This window comes from Pyrus communis, chromosome 1 (assembly GCF_963583255.1).
Source record: "Pyrus communis chromosome 1, drPyrComm1.1, whole genome shotgun sequence".
NCBI classification, from domain to species: domain Eukaryota; kingdom Viridiplantae; phylum Streptophyta; class Magnoliopsida; order Rosales; family Rosaceae; genus Pyrus; species Pyrus communis.
The window spans coordinates 34108974-34129735 of NC_084803.1; the positions used below are offsets into that span (position 1 = coordinate 34108974).

Sequence of the window (20762 nt, forward strand, 5' to 3'; positions counted from 1 at the left end):
ACTAGGTTGTATAAAGTACTTTCTGACTGCCAGAGGCACGTAAATAGCCTAACAACTTTCTAGCGCAAGGTTTTATGAGCAGGTTTACTTAGATGTCAATCAGTCCACGTGGAGACTCATGACCATAAGTAAAGGCCTGGGATGAGATATAAAGGTGGCCGGGTTGCTACTCGGAGAAGCAATGATGGATAACCAAGGTCGAGCAAGCCGCTCAATGCGCATCACTCTGAAAAGGTGTGCTAACTAGACTAAGAACCTATCACTTCACCATCAAATACCCAGTCGATAGGTGAAAATGTGTTAGTATGCTTGTCTACATAAGTGGCGCATTAAATGTCATATTAGCGGAACCCAAGCATTCTGGGAAGACCTATATAAAGGTATAGGATCCTCTTGTAATGGAGTCAGACGATTGAGAAAACAGAGAGTTCATGTAATTAGTCAAGCTCTATTTGTAGTCTTGAAATAATACAATCCAAGCAACACAGTTGTTGTAGCTTAGTTTTAAAGGGTGAACCACTTAAGTCTTTGAGTTCATTTCATTTTAGTCACTATCCCAAGCCCGCTAAGAATTTATTATTTTAATTTGTCAACCTGCAAGTTTTGAGCGTTAATAATATGTAGCTACATTTTGGTATCAAAATATCTTCATTGGTGCATGTTTAAAGAGAATAGCCGAGTAGAGTCGACCCCACTTCAACCGTTGCATATGCAACTTTAAGAATAATAGACATATAGGATTGCACAATCCTAGGAGAAAAGGATTGCAGATTTTAGGGCTTCTAGAAGAGGGAGAGGCGCCACCTTTGTAGGGGTTCTAGAAACAATGTGTTTTGTGGCAGAAATTAGGACTTCTAGAAGGGATAAGGGGTGCGGCATGTATTTAGGAACAGATAGGGTCCTTTAGAAAGGGAATTATGGCAGATTTCTAGAAGAACAAGGGCTAAAGGGTGCAACACCAATGTAGGAGAAGGATAAGGTAAGGTTGTTTGGATAATGTTCCATGTTTCTTGCTCTTTCCTTATCTTCTTTGTCTTAAACTTGTTTCTCCAGATTTGTTGCATGTTCCTAGCCTCTTTTGACTCAAAATTCGTCCATCCACCATGCTCCATATGCAAGCTATCCATTCCATTCCCAAAACTGCTCTAAAAGGCTCAAAATTGCCTTTTCTTGCCAACTTTGTCATTAGGACCTACAAACACATGAAAATAGCTTAAAACACTATAATAAGTAGCAATTAGCTAACTAAATGCAAGGAAACAACATAACTAAGTAGCATAAATATGCTCCTATCAATGATCCAAACAATATCAAAAAATCGAAACAGATTACCAATAGCTATAAACTAATCTTAATATAAATTTTCCATCTAATACACATCAATGTCAACATCCTATATGATGAATTTAGACTAAAATAGAAACTTACTTAAATTCAAAAATTAGGGGATTAAGTGGTGGTGGAGATTGGAGAGAAGTGAACTAGGTGTTAGTGGTTGTGGAGAGGAGACATGTGGAGGCGTGGAGCAGCTATTAGTGGCCCGGGGATCGATTGGGTGAGTTAGGAAAAAGGGAATTAGAATTGGGAATTACCCATTTGGAGAAAGTGAATGCAAAATGGAATTGGGTGGAGATCTCAGGTATGAGGAAAGAGAATAGACTCTCCATATTTTTTAAATTAAAAAGGATCCCCTTCACATGGCTTGACTGAAAACTACGTGTTTTGGTTGTCTTTAAAAAACATAATAGTCTTCTTTCTCTTTAATCAATCATTTGTAGAAACTGCAACTGCTGGTCCGCCACTACACTCTACTCCTTCACTACATAGCCAAGCTTGGATGGTCCTCACAGATCCTCATAGCCACTTATCCGGGCCCCGAATGATCTCGTAACCACCTGAATTCCTTAATGCATCTGCCACTGCATAAGATTGAACATTATGCAACAAACTGGGCCAGGAGATTGTTCCAATTGGGTTCTATAGTACACTACCCTCCCAGCCCATGTAAAATCACTACCCGCCGATTCAAGCCGATAATTCAACTCCAACTGAGGTATTGCTTCATGGGGTTTTCTCATATTTTGCTTTTATTGTTCTTTTTCTTTGCCAAAATATGCCTAATTTTGGACCTCAGTTTTCCCATATCAAACAACAGTAGGTACTAGGTCTGTATTTAAGTTATTAAGCGATTTTTCTATAGGGAAGCTTTTGTCCACTAATGTACATTTCGAATCTAATTAACTTATTATGTCAACAGTTTACTGAGCTTGGAAGTTAAATATTTTGAAAAAATGTTAAATAAATTAAAAAGTCATCTCACAAACAAATTACAACTTATATTAAATGATTCTACTTTTGATTATATCGAGACTTTTTGCATAAAATCACACACCTAGTTATTGCGCAGTGGTAAGTGAGAATAGTATCAATGAGATCAGTGGTAGGCCGCTACCCGTCTATGAAACTTTAACAAAAAATGGTGCCTTTCATTTGAAGTCGAGTTTATAGTTTGGCAGACCCAACCGTAGCTAAGTTGACTAAAACAATATGTTACTCACTCTACAGTCTACACCCAAGTTCCAATCATCCGTCTTCATACTTCGGATTAGATAAAAATGTCGAAGACCAAATGATTAAAAAGGAAAAAGGAGTGGATAGTTTCTGCAAGCGTGGATTTTTTAGATGGATTAAGCTTTGATGTGGGAAAAAGTAGAAACGGTTGTAGGGAACCTTAATAAACTTGCAGGAAAGGAGTGGGGAAGGAATCAGATTAACTAGCATTGCCAAAAAGCATCCCATGAATTGCTACTGCTTTGGTCTACTACTGCTTTCTCCACACGTAATCTTCTCCACCCTCATCCTTTATATTGCATATTGTCAAACTTTCTTAGCTCAATGCATTCATGTAATTTCATCTACGTAAAGTTAGAAAGAACGAAAGATTGAAAGATAGGCAGAGGAAGTAAGAAAAATGACAAAACGCTTCAATATGTTAATTTTACCGCTTTTATCTGTTTTTATGGTTCTTTCAGGTATTATTTCTAGACCTTGTCAATTTTTCTGGTTTATGTTTCTTTCACAATTTGTATGGATAATGACAGTGATTAGAATTTAGCATCAGTTCTTTTGTAAACAAGCTCGAATCCTACAATATGATCGAAATTTGAAATATTAATCTGTCACGTCCTTGGAGTAAATTGAACTGTGGAAAAAATTAACTACCCTTTTAGTTAATTTGTTTCATGTCAAATTTTAGAGCAATTGGTTTCTTGGATGTTTGCAGGAGCAAAGTTATCCGAGTCTGCTAGAACTTTCACCATTATAAACAATTGCAAGGAGACAGTCTGGCCTGCAGTGACTCCTGGGGACAACTTCAATGGTGGTGGTTTTGTGCTAAAACCGGGCCAGTCAATGGTGTTCACTGCCCGGGTTAGCTGGTCTGGCAGGATATGGGGTCGAACATGCTGCAACTTTGACAAAAATGGCAATGGCTCGTGTGAGACTGGGTCCTGTGGCAGCACCCTCCAGTGTGTAGCCTCAGGAAAGCCCCCAGCAATGCTCACCGAATTCACATTGGCCGCGGTAGACTTTTATGATGTGATCCTTGTGACGGATTCAACTTGCCATTGGTTGTGATACCTCTAAATGGTACGGGAAACTGCAGTGTATCTGGTTGTGACGGGGACCTAAGACCAAATTGCCCGAATGAGTTAGCTGTCAAAGCAAATGGGAAGAAAGTTGGATGCAGAAGTGCGTGTGATGTGTTCGACACAGATGAGTACTGCTGCAGAGGGCGTTATGGCAATGCTGCTGTGTGTAAACCCACATATTATTCCAAGAAGTTCAAAGAAGCATGCCCTACTGCCTACAGCTATGCTTATGATGCTCCGAGCAGTATCTTTGCTTGCTCAGGCACAGATTATGTCGTTGCTTTCTGCTCAACGAGGTTTGTCATCAGCTAATTACATGCACTAAAAACTGTTTTAGATCTCTCTTTGGAATTTGGATACAGTGATTCTAAAATCCAGGGTCCAAATAAGAAAAGATTTTGAACATTGAAATTTGATTCTCTTGCCAAATATATGTCCGCTCTTGATGGTGCGTTCTTGGCAAATAAAAATTGATCAATGTTTTAGCATTTTCTATCCGATTTTTTTCCTTGTGGTGTCAGTTATCCACTTTATTGTTGATTATATGTATGCAGGAAGCAACAGGCGTGCACATATCACCACCACAAGCTTGTGTGTGGTAATGGATCTGGATCAGTAGGTTTAAAGTCATTGAGATGGTGGGCTGTGATGATTGGATTGTTAATGATGACTAATTTATGGATTAATTTTTAAAAAATAAGCTTTTTTATTCCTCTCTAAGTTTAGAGGTGTGTTTTACTTCCCCTTTGAAATTAGAAGCAGCACTTTAAAAGAACGTCTTTTTTTCAGAGAATTGTCCATGCTGGTTGGTTGTAAAGGATGAAGTTGTTCATTTTATTCTTTTCTTTTCAAAGAGAGAGAATATACTTGAATATAGTTGCTTTACACAAACTTTGTATGTATCCACTCTCTCATCATCAACTTCTTATTATCAAGATAGAAGGTTGAGTTAGTTTGGTATTGTTGTATTTTTTTTTTAAATTGTAAGTATGATCAGCGTTGAAATAAATCAGTTTAAGTGTTTGTTCCTTCCTAACTACCCATCTCGATCTATCTTTCCTAACCTACAACCATACCCGTTTCAATTTTTGTTCTTTAAATTTTCACTTTCATTTTCATAAACCTATTTCGATGTATCTATGTGCACTCTCACAAATGGGAGAAGTAGACTCTTCTCTCTCACTGATAATTTTGCCTTGTCATCCCAGCAAAGGATTTCGATCTAATGAGATAGCAAGCTCAAGCTTGGAGGAGACGGCGAGGAGAAAGAAAGGGCACGATGCACAGAAAGAAAGGGTAGGATCACCATTAAAAATTCATTAAAGAGTCACTTTTCACCCGTGCTGCTTCTGCTTGCCTTTGAAAGAATCTCCGATCCTCTTTACGAGGATCTCAGGAATTCTCAAATTGTGTTCATTCATCGTAAATCATATGGTCAGAAATTATTTAAATATTTTTATTTAAAATTAAACATAAACAATACATGTCAAAAATTGGATGGACGATGTAAGATGAACGGATACGATTTGAGGATTCCTAGAATCCTTACAAATAGGATCCGGAGAGGATTCTCCTTGGCTTTGAATGGCCTTAATTGTGAAAAAAGTAGAATGTTTTTGTTTACAAACATATAATACAGCCCAGTTTTTTTAGACCTTCTTTTGAAGAAAATTAAGCACTCCCAAACTAGTACTAAATCTTTCAAATAAATAAAATCAACTTATTCTTGACAACGCTTCAAAGGTGGTCCTATGTAGAAATCTCATGGATGACAGTTGTTGATTAATTAAAAAGAATGAGTCATAAAAGACCTGAGTTTGTCCATACTCTCTGAACCCAAGTTCCAATCCCATGAATTTAATATTATTATCCAGTTGGTTGTAAAATAAAAGGTGGGTCATAAGTTTGGATCTTTCAAAACGCCGAAGAAGTTTCGTCTAAAACAAGACTTCAGTTCCGCATTATTCACCCCAAAAACTGTGACCAAAGCAGACAGAGAAGAATAAAAAATAAATAAAAATGAGACGGCAACTCGCGATCTATCAATATGGATCAGAATTGCATCCCGAGCAACCCACATATTTTGATCCTGACGATTGGATTCAAATTTCCGTCTAATAAACTCAAACCCAAAGTCTCATACCACTTCAATGTGTTTAGTTTGACCATGTTGAATTAGATTGTGAACAATAGAAATCGCTTATTTTATTATCACTATACAAAAGCATAAGGATTTAAGCTTAAACCTCAATTTTATCATAGCACATTTCATGTTTCGTCCATAATAACTCAAAAATACAATATGGTATATACATCTCGATGCTCAATCTAACAACAAAATTTTGTTTTTAATTCATCAAGTGACAATATTACCTCCAACAAATATAAGTAGTTCAATGTTGAATGTCGAATCAATCCCTATTTTGCATATGTCCCGATAATATCAAGATGTCCATGCTTCAAAAATATAAATATAAATATAAAGAAAAATTCATAAAAAAATATCAAGCGAAGTATGTATACATGTGTAAAATTGTAAGTAGCGGGTAGATACATATACCTACTCAAAATGGATTTAGCCAAAGTGTTTTCCTTACACCGTTTACCTGCCAAAAAAGAATCATAAAGCATGGTGTCTGTTTGCGTTAGAAATACGAAATTATTGTGTCTTATAATTAACTGAGAAAAAGAGAGAGGTGCACAATAAAAAAATAGCAAAGAGGTTGTAGAATGTTTAAGAATTCTTGTGTTGTATTTGTGACATCTCACATCATCTAGGAGAGTGATTCTTATATGTATATTTCTATCTCTACCTAGCACGAGATCTTTTGGGAGCTCACTGGCTTTGGGTTCCATCGGAACTCCGAAGTTAAGAAAGTAGCGCGCGGGAGCATTCCCATGATGGGTGATCCACTGGGAAGTTCTCGTGTAGCATTCCCATGATAGGTGACTCACTGGGAAGTTCTCTCGTGTGAGTTCCCAGAAACAAAACCGTGAAGACGTGGTCGGGGTCCAAAGCGGACAATATCATGTTACGATGGTAGAGCGGGTCCGGAAAGAGGTCCCTCCCGAGCCGGAATGTGACAGTATTTCTTCCCATGCAATGTTTTTATTTATAATAAAATAAAATAAAATTTAACTTATCCTCCGAATAAATACAATCTTAAAAATAAAAAATAAAATGGTAAAGTAATAGTTACATTTATTTTACAATTAAAGAATATCCATAACAGGAACGAAACAATTATAAACGAAGGACCTCTCTCTCGAACACAAAAAATAAAATGGCGGGAGGTGGAAAGTTCCCCTCGAAAGTGTTCGTATCGTACAAACCTAGTCCAATGCCTCTTCCGCTTTTTCTTAATTTTTTATAAATTCAATCAAATTATTGGGAACTTTTTTTTTCCTTTAACGTTAAGCGTTCCGGAAGTAGCCCCTTTCACCGCCGTGCTGAAATTCGTTGCCGAGGAATTCAAAGTGTCTCCCCAAACCAGCGGTACCATCACCAACGGTAATTCGATTTCTGGGCTTTTGCATGCTGCTGTACATTTCGGTTGTCTCGTGAAGTCTGTGACTATCCGAATTGATGATTTATGTGTGATCGCAAATTTCGATTGATTGTTTGTGGGGTTTAGGGCATTGATCGGAATCGAATTAGGGTTTTTGGTTTTTGGTAATTGGGCATCCCATATTTCATATTCCTAAGTATGAGATTGCAATACGCTTATGAAGATTATATCTTGTGGTCTTTTTAATTGACAACTCGAATTTATAATTCATCTAGAGCATAAGTGGTATAAACTCGAATAAAGATCGAATTTTGAATTTAGGGAATGGATAGAGCGACTTCACATAAGTGCACTTTAGAATTTCTATAGAATGTTTGAACAGTTCATAATTTTTCTCTGCTTCAGCTGAGATGTACTTGAAATCCCCTACATTTTTATGGAGAATCAATGTGCACAATTTGAAATGCGTGACTTCATTGCCACCACGTAACGGTATCTCAGTCCTTTTCCCTTTGAGGACAACACGCTTTGTTTTGTTAGCTTAATTACTATATGATTCCCATATCCTAAGAGATCAAAACAGAAATTAGAAGAAATTGATATTTAACAAAAGTAAATGTATGTCAATATCATAGGGAAGAATATTAAGAAAGGAAAGATGATACAGTATCTTGGAAGACAGTGTAGATTTTATACTTATACAGTGGGCTCTGCAAGACCTCTTAATTTTCAGGATATTAATGCCTTGGGTGTTGAAATTTTGTTGTTTATTTCTTCTCACTTTTGTGCAGATGGTGTTGGAATCAATCCTCAGCAAAGTGCAGGTCTGCCAATGCGTTACCTTTATTTCTCTTTTCTGTTCTCCATTTATGTTTTTGCTATTGTATAATTTTGTATCCTAAATTCCTAATCTGCAATTTAGACGCACTATATAGATTTACCCTACCAACCTTCTCTCTGTAGAATTAGTCTTCATAACATTAGTTCAACATGGATGTATTTTATGTTTAAACACTCCAGGCCTTATGAGTAACAGAAAGCGTATTAAAAGATGGAATGGTCGAAATTATGGCATGACAGCTGTTGCTAGTTACCCTGGTAATAATTAAAAAGAAAAAAGGAGTGGATAGTTTCTGCAAACGGGGATTTTTATTAAGCTTTGATGTGGGAAAAAGTGGAAACGGTGGTAGGGAACCTTAATAAACTTGCAGGAAAGGATTAGGGAAGGAATCAGATTTGCTAACATTGCCAAAAAGAATCCATGCATTACTACTGCTTTGGTTTACTAGTGCTTTCTCCACACGTATTCTTCTCCACCCTCTTCCTTTATATGTGCATATTGTCAAACTTTCTTAGCACAATTCTTCATGTAGTTTCATCAACCTCAAGTTAGAAAGAACGAAAGATCGATTGATAGGCAGAGGAAGTAAGAAAAATGGAAAAACATTTCAATCTGTTGATGTTACCACTTTTACCAGTTGTTATGTTTCTTTCAGGTATTACCTAGGTAATGCTAGGGAGACCAAATTTCTAAACCAAATTTTGTAAGATGTTGATGATTGGATTTTACTTTAGTGTTGATTGACGTGCTTATTACCTATCGGTGACACATCATTTGGTTTGTAAATTTGGTTTAAATGTGGTCTCCTTAGCATTATCCTATTTCTTGATCATATCAATTTTTCTGGTTTATGTTTATTTCACAGTTTGTGTGGATAATAGCATTGACTAGAATGCAGTATTGGTCCTTTTGTAAACATGCTCAAATTAATATGATCGAAATTCAGAATATTAATCTGTCACATCCTTAGAGTACATAAAGGATGGAAAAAATTAACAACCCTTTTAGTTAATTTGTGCACCAATATTTCATGTCAAATTTTAGAGCAATTGGTTTCTTGGATGTTTGCAGGACCAAAGTTATCCGAATCTGCTAGAACTTTCACCATTGTAAACAATTGCAAAGAGACAGTCTGGCCTGCAGTGATTCCTGCGGACAACTTCACTGCTGGTGGTTTTGTGCTAAAACCAGGCCAGTCAATCCTGTTCACTGCCCCACTTAGCTGGTCTGGCAGGATATGGGGTCGAACAGGCTGCAACTTTGACAAAAATGGCAATGGTTCGTGCCAGACCGGGTCCTGTGGCAACGCCCTCCAGTGTGGAGCCTCAGCAAAGCCCCCAGCAACACTCGCCGAATTCACATTGGCCAAGCAAGACTTTTATGATGTGAGCCTTGTTGATGGGTTCAACTTGCCGTTGGTTGTGACACCTCTAAATGGTACGGGAAATTGCAGTGTATCTGGTTGTGACACGGACCTGAGACCGAATTGCCCGAAAGAGCTAGCTATCAAGGCAAATGGGAAGAATATTGGATGCAGAAGCGCGTGTGACGTGTTCAACACAGATGAGTACTGCTGCCGAGGGCGTTATGGCAATGCTGCGGTGTGTAAACCCACATATTATTCCAAGAAGTTCAAAGAAGCATGCCCTACTGCCTACAGTTATGCTTATGATGATCCGACCAGTATCTTTACTTGCTCGGGCACAGATTACGTCGTCGCTTTCTGCTCAACCAGGTTTGTCATCAGCTAATTACATGCACAAAAACTGTTTTAAATCTCTCTTTGGGATTTGGATGCAGTGATTATATAATCGAGGGTCGAAATAAGAAAAGATTTTGAACATTGAAATTTGATTCTTGTTCGTATATTTGTATCTTCGGTAATGTTTTCTTGCCAAATATATGTGCGCTCTTGATGCTGCGCGCTTTGCAAAATAAAAATTGATCAATGTTTTAGCATTTTGTATCTGATTTTTTTCCCCTTGTGGTGTAAGTTATTCACTTTTATTTTTATGCAGGAAGCGACCGATGTGCACATATCGCCACCACAAGATTCCGTGTCCTAATGTGTCTGGATCAGTAGGTTTAAAGTCATTTAGATGGTGGGCTGTTGGATTGTTAATGATGATTAATTTATGGATTAATTTTTGAAAAAATAGTTTTTATCCTCTCCAAGTTTAGAGGTGTATTTCACATCCCTTCTGAACTTAGAAGCAGCACTTCAAAAGATGACTTTTTTCAGAGAATTGTCCATGCACCATGCTGGTTGGTTGTACAAGTGAAGTTGTTCATTTTATTCTTTTCTTTTCAAAGAGAATATATTTGAATGCAGTTGCTTTACACAACCTTTGCTTGTCTCCACTCTCTCATCTTCAACTTCTTAATAAACAAGATATAAGGTTGAGTTATTAGGTCTAGTTTGGTATTGTTACGTTTTTGCAAAAAAAATATTTTGGTAAAATATACTTTGTAAAAGTGTTGTGAATAGAAAAATAATGTTAAAGTGTTCGGTAAATTTTTTTGTAAATTTGTAATAACTAAGACAGAAGGGTTCCGGGTAAAGGTGGAGGCTCAATTACAAGAGAATCCCCGCGAACCCTGGAACTAGCTTGCTTTCGTAGGGTCCGAATTTGGATCCTACCAGAGTTGGTGGGCTCATCATGAATAACCAAAAAGGACATTGATTTTAATTTTATTTTTCAGTAAACTAATATAAATTTGGAAATATATTAAAAAACATAAAATCTGAAGTAAAAAAACCTAAAACATAAAATTAAAATTAAAATTAATTTTAATTCCTAGCAGACCCACCCCCCACCCATTCAAACCCCCTCCACGACCAGACCACCCATCCAAACAACCACCACGACCAGACTATCCATCCGAACTGCCGGACAACCCATCCAAACTGCCATCGTGACCAGACAACCCAACCACCACCCAGCCCAGCTCCTACCCTCGCCTAATGGCCCTAACCCACTTCCACAACTCGCAGCCACCACATTGGCGTGCCCATCTCAATTTACCATGGGTGCACGCATCTCGATCTATCTTTCCCAATCAGCAGCCATACCCGCTTCTATATGCACTCTGTCTCGCCAGTCATCTAAGCAAAGGATTTCGGTCTCATGAGATAGCAAGCGGCAGCTTGGAGGAGGCGGCGAGCAGAAAGAAAGGGCCTTAATTGTGAAAAAACAAGATTTTTTTGGCTTACCAAAGATATAATACAGCCCAGCTTTTTTTCAGACACGCTTTTAAAAGAATGAAAGTAGTTGTCCCATACATTCTTGGGTTTATGATCCAAGTGTTTATCGGGGGGCAACTCAATTATTATCAAGAATGGGTTCAAAGCTGATATGAAGCTCACTGTGTTTTTATGTTATAAAGACACTGTAGCTTTCTTTGCTCTGCTTATAGCCGCACTCTCCAGCAAACAAACACCTCCTGTTTCAAAAGGCCATCTTTCATTTTGAATTATCTGCTAGGCCGTATTCGAGTAAGTACCCATATGAAATTAAAATTAAAATTGAAGAACAAATAATTATATTTCAACAATTAATTAGTTTTCATTGAACATGCCATTTTCGGGGCAACTTGCTGTATTTGCAGGGTTGGTTCCCGCCGGCCAGTTTCTCCAGTTGTCTCATCACAGTTGGTCCGGTCTTGACATTCTTTATCCCGTGGTATCGTAGATATTATTCCAAACTACCTGCTAAGTGTAATTAAACTCATTTTAATTTTTAGTTAATGAAGTATTTAAATTTGTTTTCTTCTCGTCAATATATTATACTCATATGTACTTATAGATAGACAATGGATTGGCCCGACCCAAACATAAAACGAATACGATTTGTTATAAGTACCATCTCTATTTAGGTTTTTTTTTTCAAATGGAAAATGTTGACCCCTATCTATTATAGATGCACAATGACACGATATAAACCAACATTAATCCATAACTTAGTCTTGTGTAGTTTATTTATCCGGTAGTGGGTGAGTAGGACTGAATCTGCTTAGAGAATTGGAGTAAATGGTTTGTATGAAAAGAATATTGGTTTTATGATTTTAGTTTCTTTCAAGATTATCAATGTACAATGGGTTGTCCCGACTCAAATATAAAATAAGCACAAAGTTACTAACAAAAGAAGACAAATCAACGGGTTGGAGAATTGGTGTAAATGGTTAATATGAAATCCATATTGGTTTTCAGATTTTTGTTTCTTTAAACATATACTTATAGATATACAACTGGTTGGCCTGACCGAACATAAAACGAGCACAATCTATTAAAAATACTATCTGTAATTTGGGATTTCTTTCAAATGAAAAATGCATAAAACTTAAAGCATTGGGAGGTAAAAAGCTGCATCATTTTCTTACATAACACTCTGTTTACTTTTAACGAGGGGTTTCAAGCTTCATTTCTTTTGACATAAGAAGGTATGAACTTGAACTATAAACTAAACATTTACTTCTTAATTCTATAGAGAAACAAGCAGCTCGAGATGCCAACTCTACAGCAGTTGCCACTCCGGATGTTCCCACATATTAGGTAAGTTTGCCTCTCCACATCCATTCACTGTCCGCCTTTGAAGGACAAGCCATGTTCAAGCTAAAATAAAACCTTAGTAACATGAGCACCAAGAGTTGAAAGTGCTTTGGAAAAGAGCTTGATGAACCTTCCATTAATGAGTAAAAGTGAGTTCAGAAAACAAGAGTCGCACTTTTCAAAAAAAACAGTTCAGAAAATATTTTCTTGTCAAAATTTCGACATTTACTTCTAAACTGATATGTTCAAGAATTCATTGACTGGGACTTCGTTTGTTTGCCACATAATTATGACTTCTTCCAGAATTTGCAATATTATTCTAACTAAGTTTTTTTTTATTGCTATAGTTTATCTGTGGGAAGAATGAAGGGAGTTGTCCCATATAGTCTTGGGTTTACGATTTATTAGGGGCAACTCAATTATTATCAAGAAGGGGTTCAGAGCTGGTATGAAGTTTTCTATGTTTTTATGTTATAAAGACACCGTAGCTTTTTTTGCTTTGCTTATCGCCGCAATATCCAGAAAACGAAGACCTCCTGTTTCAAAGGGCCGTCTTTTATTTTAGATTATTTGCTTGGCCGTATTCAAGTAAGAACCAATATGAAATTAAAATTAAAGTTGAAGAACAAATAATTATATTTCAATAATTTATTCATTTTCATTGAACATGCCATTTTTGGGGCAACGTGCGTTATTTGTGGGGTAGGTTCACGTTAACCAGTTTCTCTAGTTGTCTCATCGTAGACGATAGAATACTAGTACCTCCTTCAGAAAGCCAGACAATGGAAACTTGAACCCTAGACTCAAGTACTACGGGCGAGTACGGATGTTGGGTCAAGTAGGATCCAAAGATTTCGGCAAATAAGCGTGAATACTGGTTCCTCTTCTCTCCAACTCCATATGACAATCCCCAAGCATATCCTGTTTGGCATCATTGAAGCGCATTAAGTCATCATCATTATTGGTAGGTGCAGGCATGGGAGGAATGAATTTCAGATCTCAGACGACAGCAGCCTCCGGGTCCAATGCAGCACAGGCCAACGCAAGTGTGCAAGAATCTATGACGGCCATGAGAAATAGAGGCAAAACATCGAAAGTTTTGAACAAAGAATTTCAAGGAACCCAGAATGCTTAGGGGGAATAAGGGTTTGAATTTTGAAAGCTGAAATTTAGAAGGGAAAAATAATGGGTATGGCTTAAATACCCATCTTGATGGCCCTTCCACGGGGGCGCACGACGGTTCGCGGAAAGGTATGACGAGACACGTGGCCGCCCGCTCAACAAATCAACAGCCGCAAACGACATGCATGGCCCCCTTTTTAATTTTCAGCACGTCACGTCATGCAATAATCGATAGAGGGGAAACAAGGCGTCTGATACACCCTAGGCGCTACCGTACCTTAAGTGTCGGAGTTGTCTTGTGTGGAGGCGTCAAGCATTAACGTCTTCATTTTCTCGCTTGAACTTTTCAATGACCACCTCAAACATCAGAGCGAAAAGAAACTAAAGACATGGGGGCAAGGCTTCACTGGACCGCCCTCACTCTTAATAGTACGTCCCACTTCGTGCGTAAAATTTCTCGAACAACGCTATCGTTAGCAAACGCAAGTCATCTGAAACAGGACTAAAGTCCTTTACATGACTTTGACATAAATAAAGGCCCAAATTCCACTCCAAGAAATGTGTATATGGGCTTGTTTAACGACCCCTCTGAAAACACTTACGAGGATTAGTTAAGGGGCTCACTCCGATGCTGGGTGAGACTACTCCGAACAGAGTAGGCATTCCATGACATAGCCCATGGTAACTGCGTCCACTCAGAGGTTGAACAACTCTTGTCTAATCTAGGCAACGCTTCCTCTCAATCATCGGAGACGTCAGGACAAGCTGATTGGTATCGCAAGCAAGACTGCTCATGCCGTACAAAGAACAGGCAGCTCTGCTCTGACAGACAACATGTCTAAAAAGACATGCTCTGCCACCGACCCCCATTTCCTCTAATGGCTCAGGGAAGTGACAGCCAGCTCGTACTTGCTTTTCAAGGCCTATAAATAGGTGAACCGACTCCTCGTTAAGGGTTAGCCACTCTAAGCCCTAAAACACTTCTTCTACCCATACATACACCCAATCTGACTTGGCCATCAGAGTGCCTACACTGGGAACCACCACCCTCGGCGCGCGACCTAACTGTCCTTGCTTGTCTTTGGTATGTACAGGTTGGAACCACCACGACTGCCCAAAAACCACTCCAACAGATATAAGTAGTTCGACGTTAAACGTCCAATCAACCAATTTTGCACATGTCCCTATAATATCATGATGCTTCAAAAATATAAATATAAAGAAATATTATAATAAAATATCAAACGAAATATATGCACTCGTGTAAAATGGTAAGAAAAGAATAAATAGAAAAACCTACTCAAAATAGAATTAGCCAAAGTGTTCTCCTTACACCATTTACTTGGGGAATTTTAGAAAAATAGCCAAATTTTGGACCATGAATTGAATCTTATCAACCTTTATAACTTTTCGTAATTCTAACCAAAACTTGAAATGGAAATACTACAATACCCTTTTTAACTAATATAATTACAAAATTATATCTTGTCCAACCATTCTTTGTGCAGTCTTTCCGACTCTTTCCCGTAAAACAGTCGATATTGCTCCCGTATTAATTTTGTTTTTTTTCAAATAACTACACCAAATCCTAAAACACCACAGCATCAATCCCCATGGAAAGCGATCAAAACCCTAACCAATTTCCCGTAGATATCTGTTGCAAATTCTGCATATTCTCTCGAGAAAGTCTGTACACTTTACGTTTGGTGGATGACTATTGAAAGTTTAATTCTAGAGCTTTATGAAATCTTGTTAAAAATATCGTCCATCAATTTTAGCTTCAGACATTTTTTTTTCCAATGATATTGATTCAAATTGTAAATATTTCTTACATTTGAGGTCAAGCAATGGGCGATCCCGATTACCCGGCGAAGGAGGCAGTGGTTCCTATAAATTAACAACCGACGTTGCTCTTTTGTTCTCAAAAAGGTGAAGGACACGATTCGTGACAATAATGGAAAACATGATATATTTCTTGAGCTCCTAGAAGATTTCACTTTCAAGGCTCAAGGGTAACTTTAAATTTCCGATCTCAAATTATATAAATTATTTGTGTCGTAACATTGTGATGGATTGGGTGTTGTTATATCCGTCGTTGGATTGATTTTCTTGTTCTTGTCTCCAGAACTCAGGACTCTCACAGAAGATATGGTTGCAGCCTTGCAGGAGTCAAGGAAGTATTCGAAGGGCATAAGTAACAACTTAATTTTGGGATATAAACACTTCGTGCCGGAGGGTTATCGAATAACCCGGATGACGAAGACGTGACTCCGTTGGAACAAACAATTGATGAAGATGAGGAAGTTGCTGGTCTGTAAACTCGACAAACATGAACATAGTTTTGTAATTATTTTAATTAAAAAGAATATTGTCGTATTTTCACGTTAAGTTTTGGTTACTAAAATTCTTTTCATGTCCGAATTTTGACTGTTTTGTTACTAAGAAATACGAAACACATATAAAGGAAGGACCTCTCTCTCCAATACAAAAATAATTAAATAAAAATGGCGGGTGGTGGAAAGGTCTCCTTCAAAGTCACTCTAACCTCCGATCCAAAGCTCCCCTTCAAAGTGTTCGTATCTTATAAACCCACCTCAATTTCTGTTCCAATTCCTCCTCCGATTTTTCATAATTTTTTATAACTCAAATCAAATTTTTGGGATTTTTCTTTTTTCTTTTTTTTTTCCCTTTCAGGTTTAGCGTTCCGGAAGCAGCCCCTTTCACCGCCGTGCTGAAATTCGCGGCCGAGGAATTCAAAGTGCCTCCCCAAACCAGCGCCATCATCACGAACGGTAATTTGATTTCTGGGCTTTTGCATGTTGATGTTGATTTCTTTTTTGTCTCGTACAGTTTGTGACCTTCCGAATTGATGATTTATGTATGATTGGAAATTTCGATTGATTGTTTGTGGGGTTTAGGGCATTGAACGGTATCGAATTAGGGTTTTTGGTTTCTGGGAATTGGGCATCCCATATTTTCTAATCCAAAAGTATGAGATTGCAATACGCTCATGAAGATTAGATCTTGTGGCTTTTTAATTGACAGCTCGGACTTTTGTAAGCGAGAGGTCTTAGCTTTGATTCTTGTCAAAGGCAAATTTGAATCAAATTATTGATAGCTCATTGTGAGGCTAACCCATCCCTTCTCTATTAGTATAAATAATATCGTTTGTTAAAATAAAATTGACTGCTCAGATTTATAATTCAGGTAGAGCATAAGTGCTGTGAACTCGAATAAAGATCGAGTTTTGAATTTAGGGAATGGATAGAGCCGAGGTAAGAAAAATAGGGAATTTGAACTGCTGCTGGCATTCTAGAATTTGATATTAGAAAATATCCATTGTCATGTCTTATGTGATTAAATTCACGTAAGGGGACTTAACATGAGTGCACATTAAAATTTCTCAAGTATGTTTGAACAGTGCATAATTTTTCACTTCTTCAGCTGAGCTGTAATTGAAATCCCCTACATTTTTATGGAGAATCAGTGTGCACAATTTGAAATGCGTGACTTCATTGCCACCACTAACGGTATCTCGGTCCTTTTCCCTTTGAGGACAACAAGCTTTGTTTTGTTAGCTTAATTACTATATGATTCCCATATCCTAAGAGATCAAAACAAAAATTAGAAGAAATTGATATTTAACAAAAGTAAATGTACGTCAATATCATAAGGAAGAATATTCAGAAATGAAAGATGATACAATATCTTGGAAGACAGCGTAGATTTTATACTTATACAGCGTGCTTTGCAAGACCTCTTAATTGTCAGGATATCAATGCCTTTGGTGTTGAAATTTTGTTGTTTATTTCTCCTCACTTTTGTGCAGATGGTGTTGGAATCAATCCTCAGCAAAGTGCAGGTATGCCAGTGCTTTACCTTTTTTGCTCTTTTCTGTTCTCATTATTATTATAATTATTATTTTTTTTTTTTAGCTGTTGTATAATTTGTATCCTAATCAACAATTTAGACGCACTGTATAGATTTACTCCGTAGAATGAGTATTTAATATGACATTAGTTCAACATGAATGTATTTTATGTTTAACCACTCCAGACCTTACGAGTAATAGAAAGCGTACTTTGCTTTTAATAAAAAAATGGAATGGTCGAAATGCTGGCATGAATGCTGTTGCTAGTTACCCTCTCATTCTCATTGCATCTCTCGTCGTGATCAGAGATGAAGAGAGAGAGAGACGGGGCAGGGAGCCCGTTGCATCTAAATGGGGCTGTTGCTTCTATATCATTGTTCACATATGGAATCAGACGCATTCGCACAGCATTTCTAGAACCTAAAATCTATCATCCTAAGCTGAAGTTTATAGCTAAACCAAAGAGGGCAGGTTATCAATATGAAGTTGAGAATTTTCTCTACCAGAACTGTTTAAGTTTCATGTGTACGTGTATATATAAAAACAAACACAGATAGCAAGCTGTTATTGGTGGAATTATGCTATTGGAATCATCATTATTGTTAGCATGGATTAGACCCTGGGTTTCACACAAACGTTGTCTGGCTTTTGCAGGGAATGTATTCCTCAAGCATGGTTCTGAACTACGCCTGATTCCTCGAGATAGGGTTGGGGCTTTTGGAACAATGGACGCAGCGTTACAATCAAACTGAAGAGATTGGTCTACTACTTGATGTCGATCTTTTCTTTTTATGATATGTACCTTACTATTAAGTTGGGAGGATTTTCTAACTTCATTTGATCAGCAGCAGTTTTGTTGACCGTATAAAATCTCCGAGTAAACCAGATAACAGGTGACCGTAATAGATGCTTTTGAATTATTTTGAAAGAATAATTTTACAGTTCTTCTCCATTGGCGATGCTTCTGTCCTGCATTCTTTTTATCCCCTCAGTCTTTGGTGATCCTGCGAATTGCTCGGGACTATTTCATACCTTTTTTTATTAAAGAATTATCACTAGATTAAGAGCTACTTGGTATGTACCAAAGCCACCATGTACGTGCTTGCTCGGTTTGGCTGGGCTTGGGATGTGTTTGTGGTCTGGGTTGATTATTGTTTGTAGGGCCAAACAAGCTAGCACGGGCCCAATGTGGTTTAGATCTCCAGCCAATTTGACTAAAGCGTGTGCTTCTTTTTTGAACCAAATTTTGAATTCTCTTCTTGTAGTTTTGATTAGATTAGAATATCGTTGTGATGAAAAAAAATATTATCTGAAAAGCATTCAGCCAATATAATCTGGGAGCTTTGATGGAACACATCTACAAGCTTCAACCCATTTTTCTTTGTTAGTGCTTGTTGGAATAGATTGCCTAAAAGTTTAGTATATATAATTTAATTCTTGCCAACCAAAATTGTACCCCAAAAACCTCATTGTTTTGATGATGAGTAAAGTTGAGATTATTTTGGTCGAATGGGTAAAGTCGGGATTTTCATTGTCATGTTATACTGTTGAGATTTGAACTCAAAATCTTTTGAAATTAGATGTCACTAAATCAAAAGGTCATTGTCTTTCAACTCTAAACCTTCGAAAACTCGCCGACATAAATATCTCGAGTGCTAGTACAAAGGCCATGAGTGTCTAAAATGGAAGGTAGGACGTCTCTCAAAAGACAAGGACAGATGCATTTAGATTTGGATCTAACAAGAGAGCTCTTAAATGAAGAGGTGAAATCTATCATCTGCCTCCATTGGATTTACTTGTCGCCCTTAACCAGTTAATTTATGCATCGATGGCTAATAGCAATGGCAGCCCCACCATCTCCACCCCCACCTCCGCAGCTACCCTTTTGACATTGTATATTGGGGAGGGTATTAATGCAACATACAGGAAACTGTCTGGACTGGTAAAGATTATGGCATTTATGGACCGTTCTTTTGGTGCATTTGCTCTGCCTACTACCTCCCAACTTAACATGTTGAATTTACCACTTTGATTTTTGGTAGATCTTCCTCAGTGAATTGTACTTTATGTTTTCTTTTTGAAAAAAAAATAAATGGACCATCTGGTAACTTCACCATGGTAGTTCCTCCTTTTAAGGGCCGGGAAGACTCATAGAGACATTTTAACTTTCTCCTAGCCACCATCGTGTTATTGAATAAAAATGAAAAATCAACAATATTTGTGAACTTTGTAGAATCTCTGGTTATGTCATACGTCAAACTCACTTTCTTTGGACTTTATACATAATCTAGCATGTCTTTAATTTTTTTATTTTTTATATACAAGCGATATTAAAGAAGGGAGAATCAAACTTGTGACCGGAGATCAAGATAATGAATACTCTTAAGCAATTGAGTTATAGAGGTTTTTTACTAGTATCCAATAATTGTTTTTGGAATTAATTGTACTTCATTGTCAATAAAAAGTCGGATCAACACTTGATCATTAACTGACTTGTGTTAGTGGCTCTCGACATTCGACTTACCCTAGACATGAGGGTAGCTACCAGTCCATTCAGGATCTACTACAAACTTTTTACTCATAGGGTGGGCCAACCCCTTCAATCATGTATGTATTATAAAACTCACAAGAGAACCATCACTTTACATCTTAAAATTAAGAACATTGCCTATAAACAGGACGATAAAAACATTCTTCTATCGTTGCGGTGTCTCACACTCATAGTCGCTTTTTACTAACATGATGTAACAAATATAAGACTCAATTCATATAATAACTGTAAGAAAAATTTACGTGGTCAGGGATTCCTTGACTCAAGTGCTTTGAATTTGGTTAATGTAGTCATTTTTGCACGGCCGTTAATCTACTTTGACACGTTGACATTTATAAATGCATTTTAGTTAAAATAAATAGAAATTACCAAGATGATAATCAATTGAAACACACTGATCAAACTGAGCAAGTTGAAATCAAAAGAAACACATAGATGAAGAAGGCGCATAATTTACTTTAAAAAAGAATGTTGACAAATGCAAAAGATTAAGTACGGGGAGGATTGAGTTATCTTAAAGCAAGTTGGAACTTGGAATGTGCAATCTCTACTTTTTCTATTGATTTTTTTCAGAATATTTTGGGTCCAATTGAAATTGAATTTTTAAAGGTTGTAAATCAACTCAAAAATCACAATTCCATCTGGCAGTGCACGGCTGCAGATTTATAG

At 37.3% G+C, this 20762-nt stretch overlaps 2 protein-coding genes and 1 pseudogene across 2 annotated transcripts; all 3 read left to right on the forward strand.

The window, feature by feature from the left end:
* Positions 1 to 2971: 2971 nt before the first annotated feature.
* Positions 2972 to 4551, forward strand: LOC137730646 (pathogenesis-related thaumatin-like protein 3.5; annotated as a pseudogene).
* Positions 4552 to 8021: 3470 nt separating this feature from the next.
* On the forward strand, positions 8022 to 10300 carry LOC137710754 (pathogenesis-related thaumatin-like protein 3.5). Its single transcript, XM_068449879.1, has 3 exons — positions 8022 to 8655; positions 9072 to 9735; positions 10019 to 10300. The coding sequence occupies exons 1-3, from the start codon at positions 8595 to 8597 to the stop codon at positions 10149 to 10151; spliced, it is 858 nt and encodes a 285-aa protein (XP_068305980.1). The 5' UTR covers positions 8022 to 8594; the 3' UTR covers positions 10152 to 10300.
* Positions 10301 to 16106: 5806 nt separating this feature from the next.
* LOC137748813 (ubiquitin-fold modifier 1) lies at positions 16107 to 18494 on the forward strand. Its single transcript, XM_068489005.1, has 4 exons — positions 16107 to 16243; positions 16366 to 16463; positions 17501 to 17533; positions 18197 to 18494. The coding sequence occupies exons 1-4, from the start codon at positions 16176 to 16178 to the stop codon at positions 18292 to 18294; spliced, it is 297 nt and encodes a 98-aa protein (XP_068345106.1). The 5' UTR covers positions 16107 to 16175; the 3' UTR covers positions 18295 to 18494.
* Positions 18495 to 20762: the final 2268 nt, after the last annotated feature.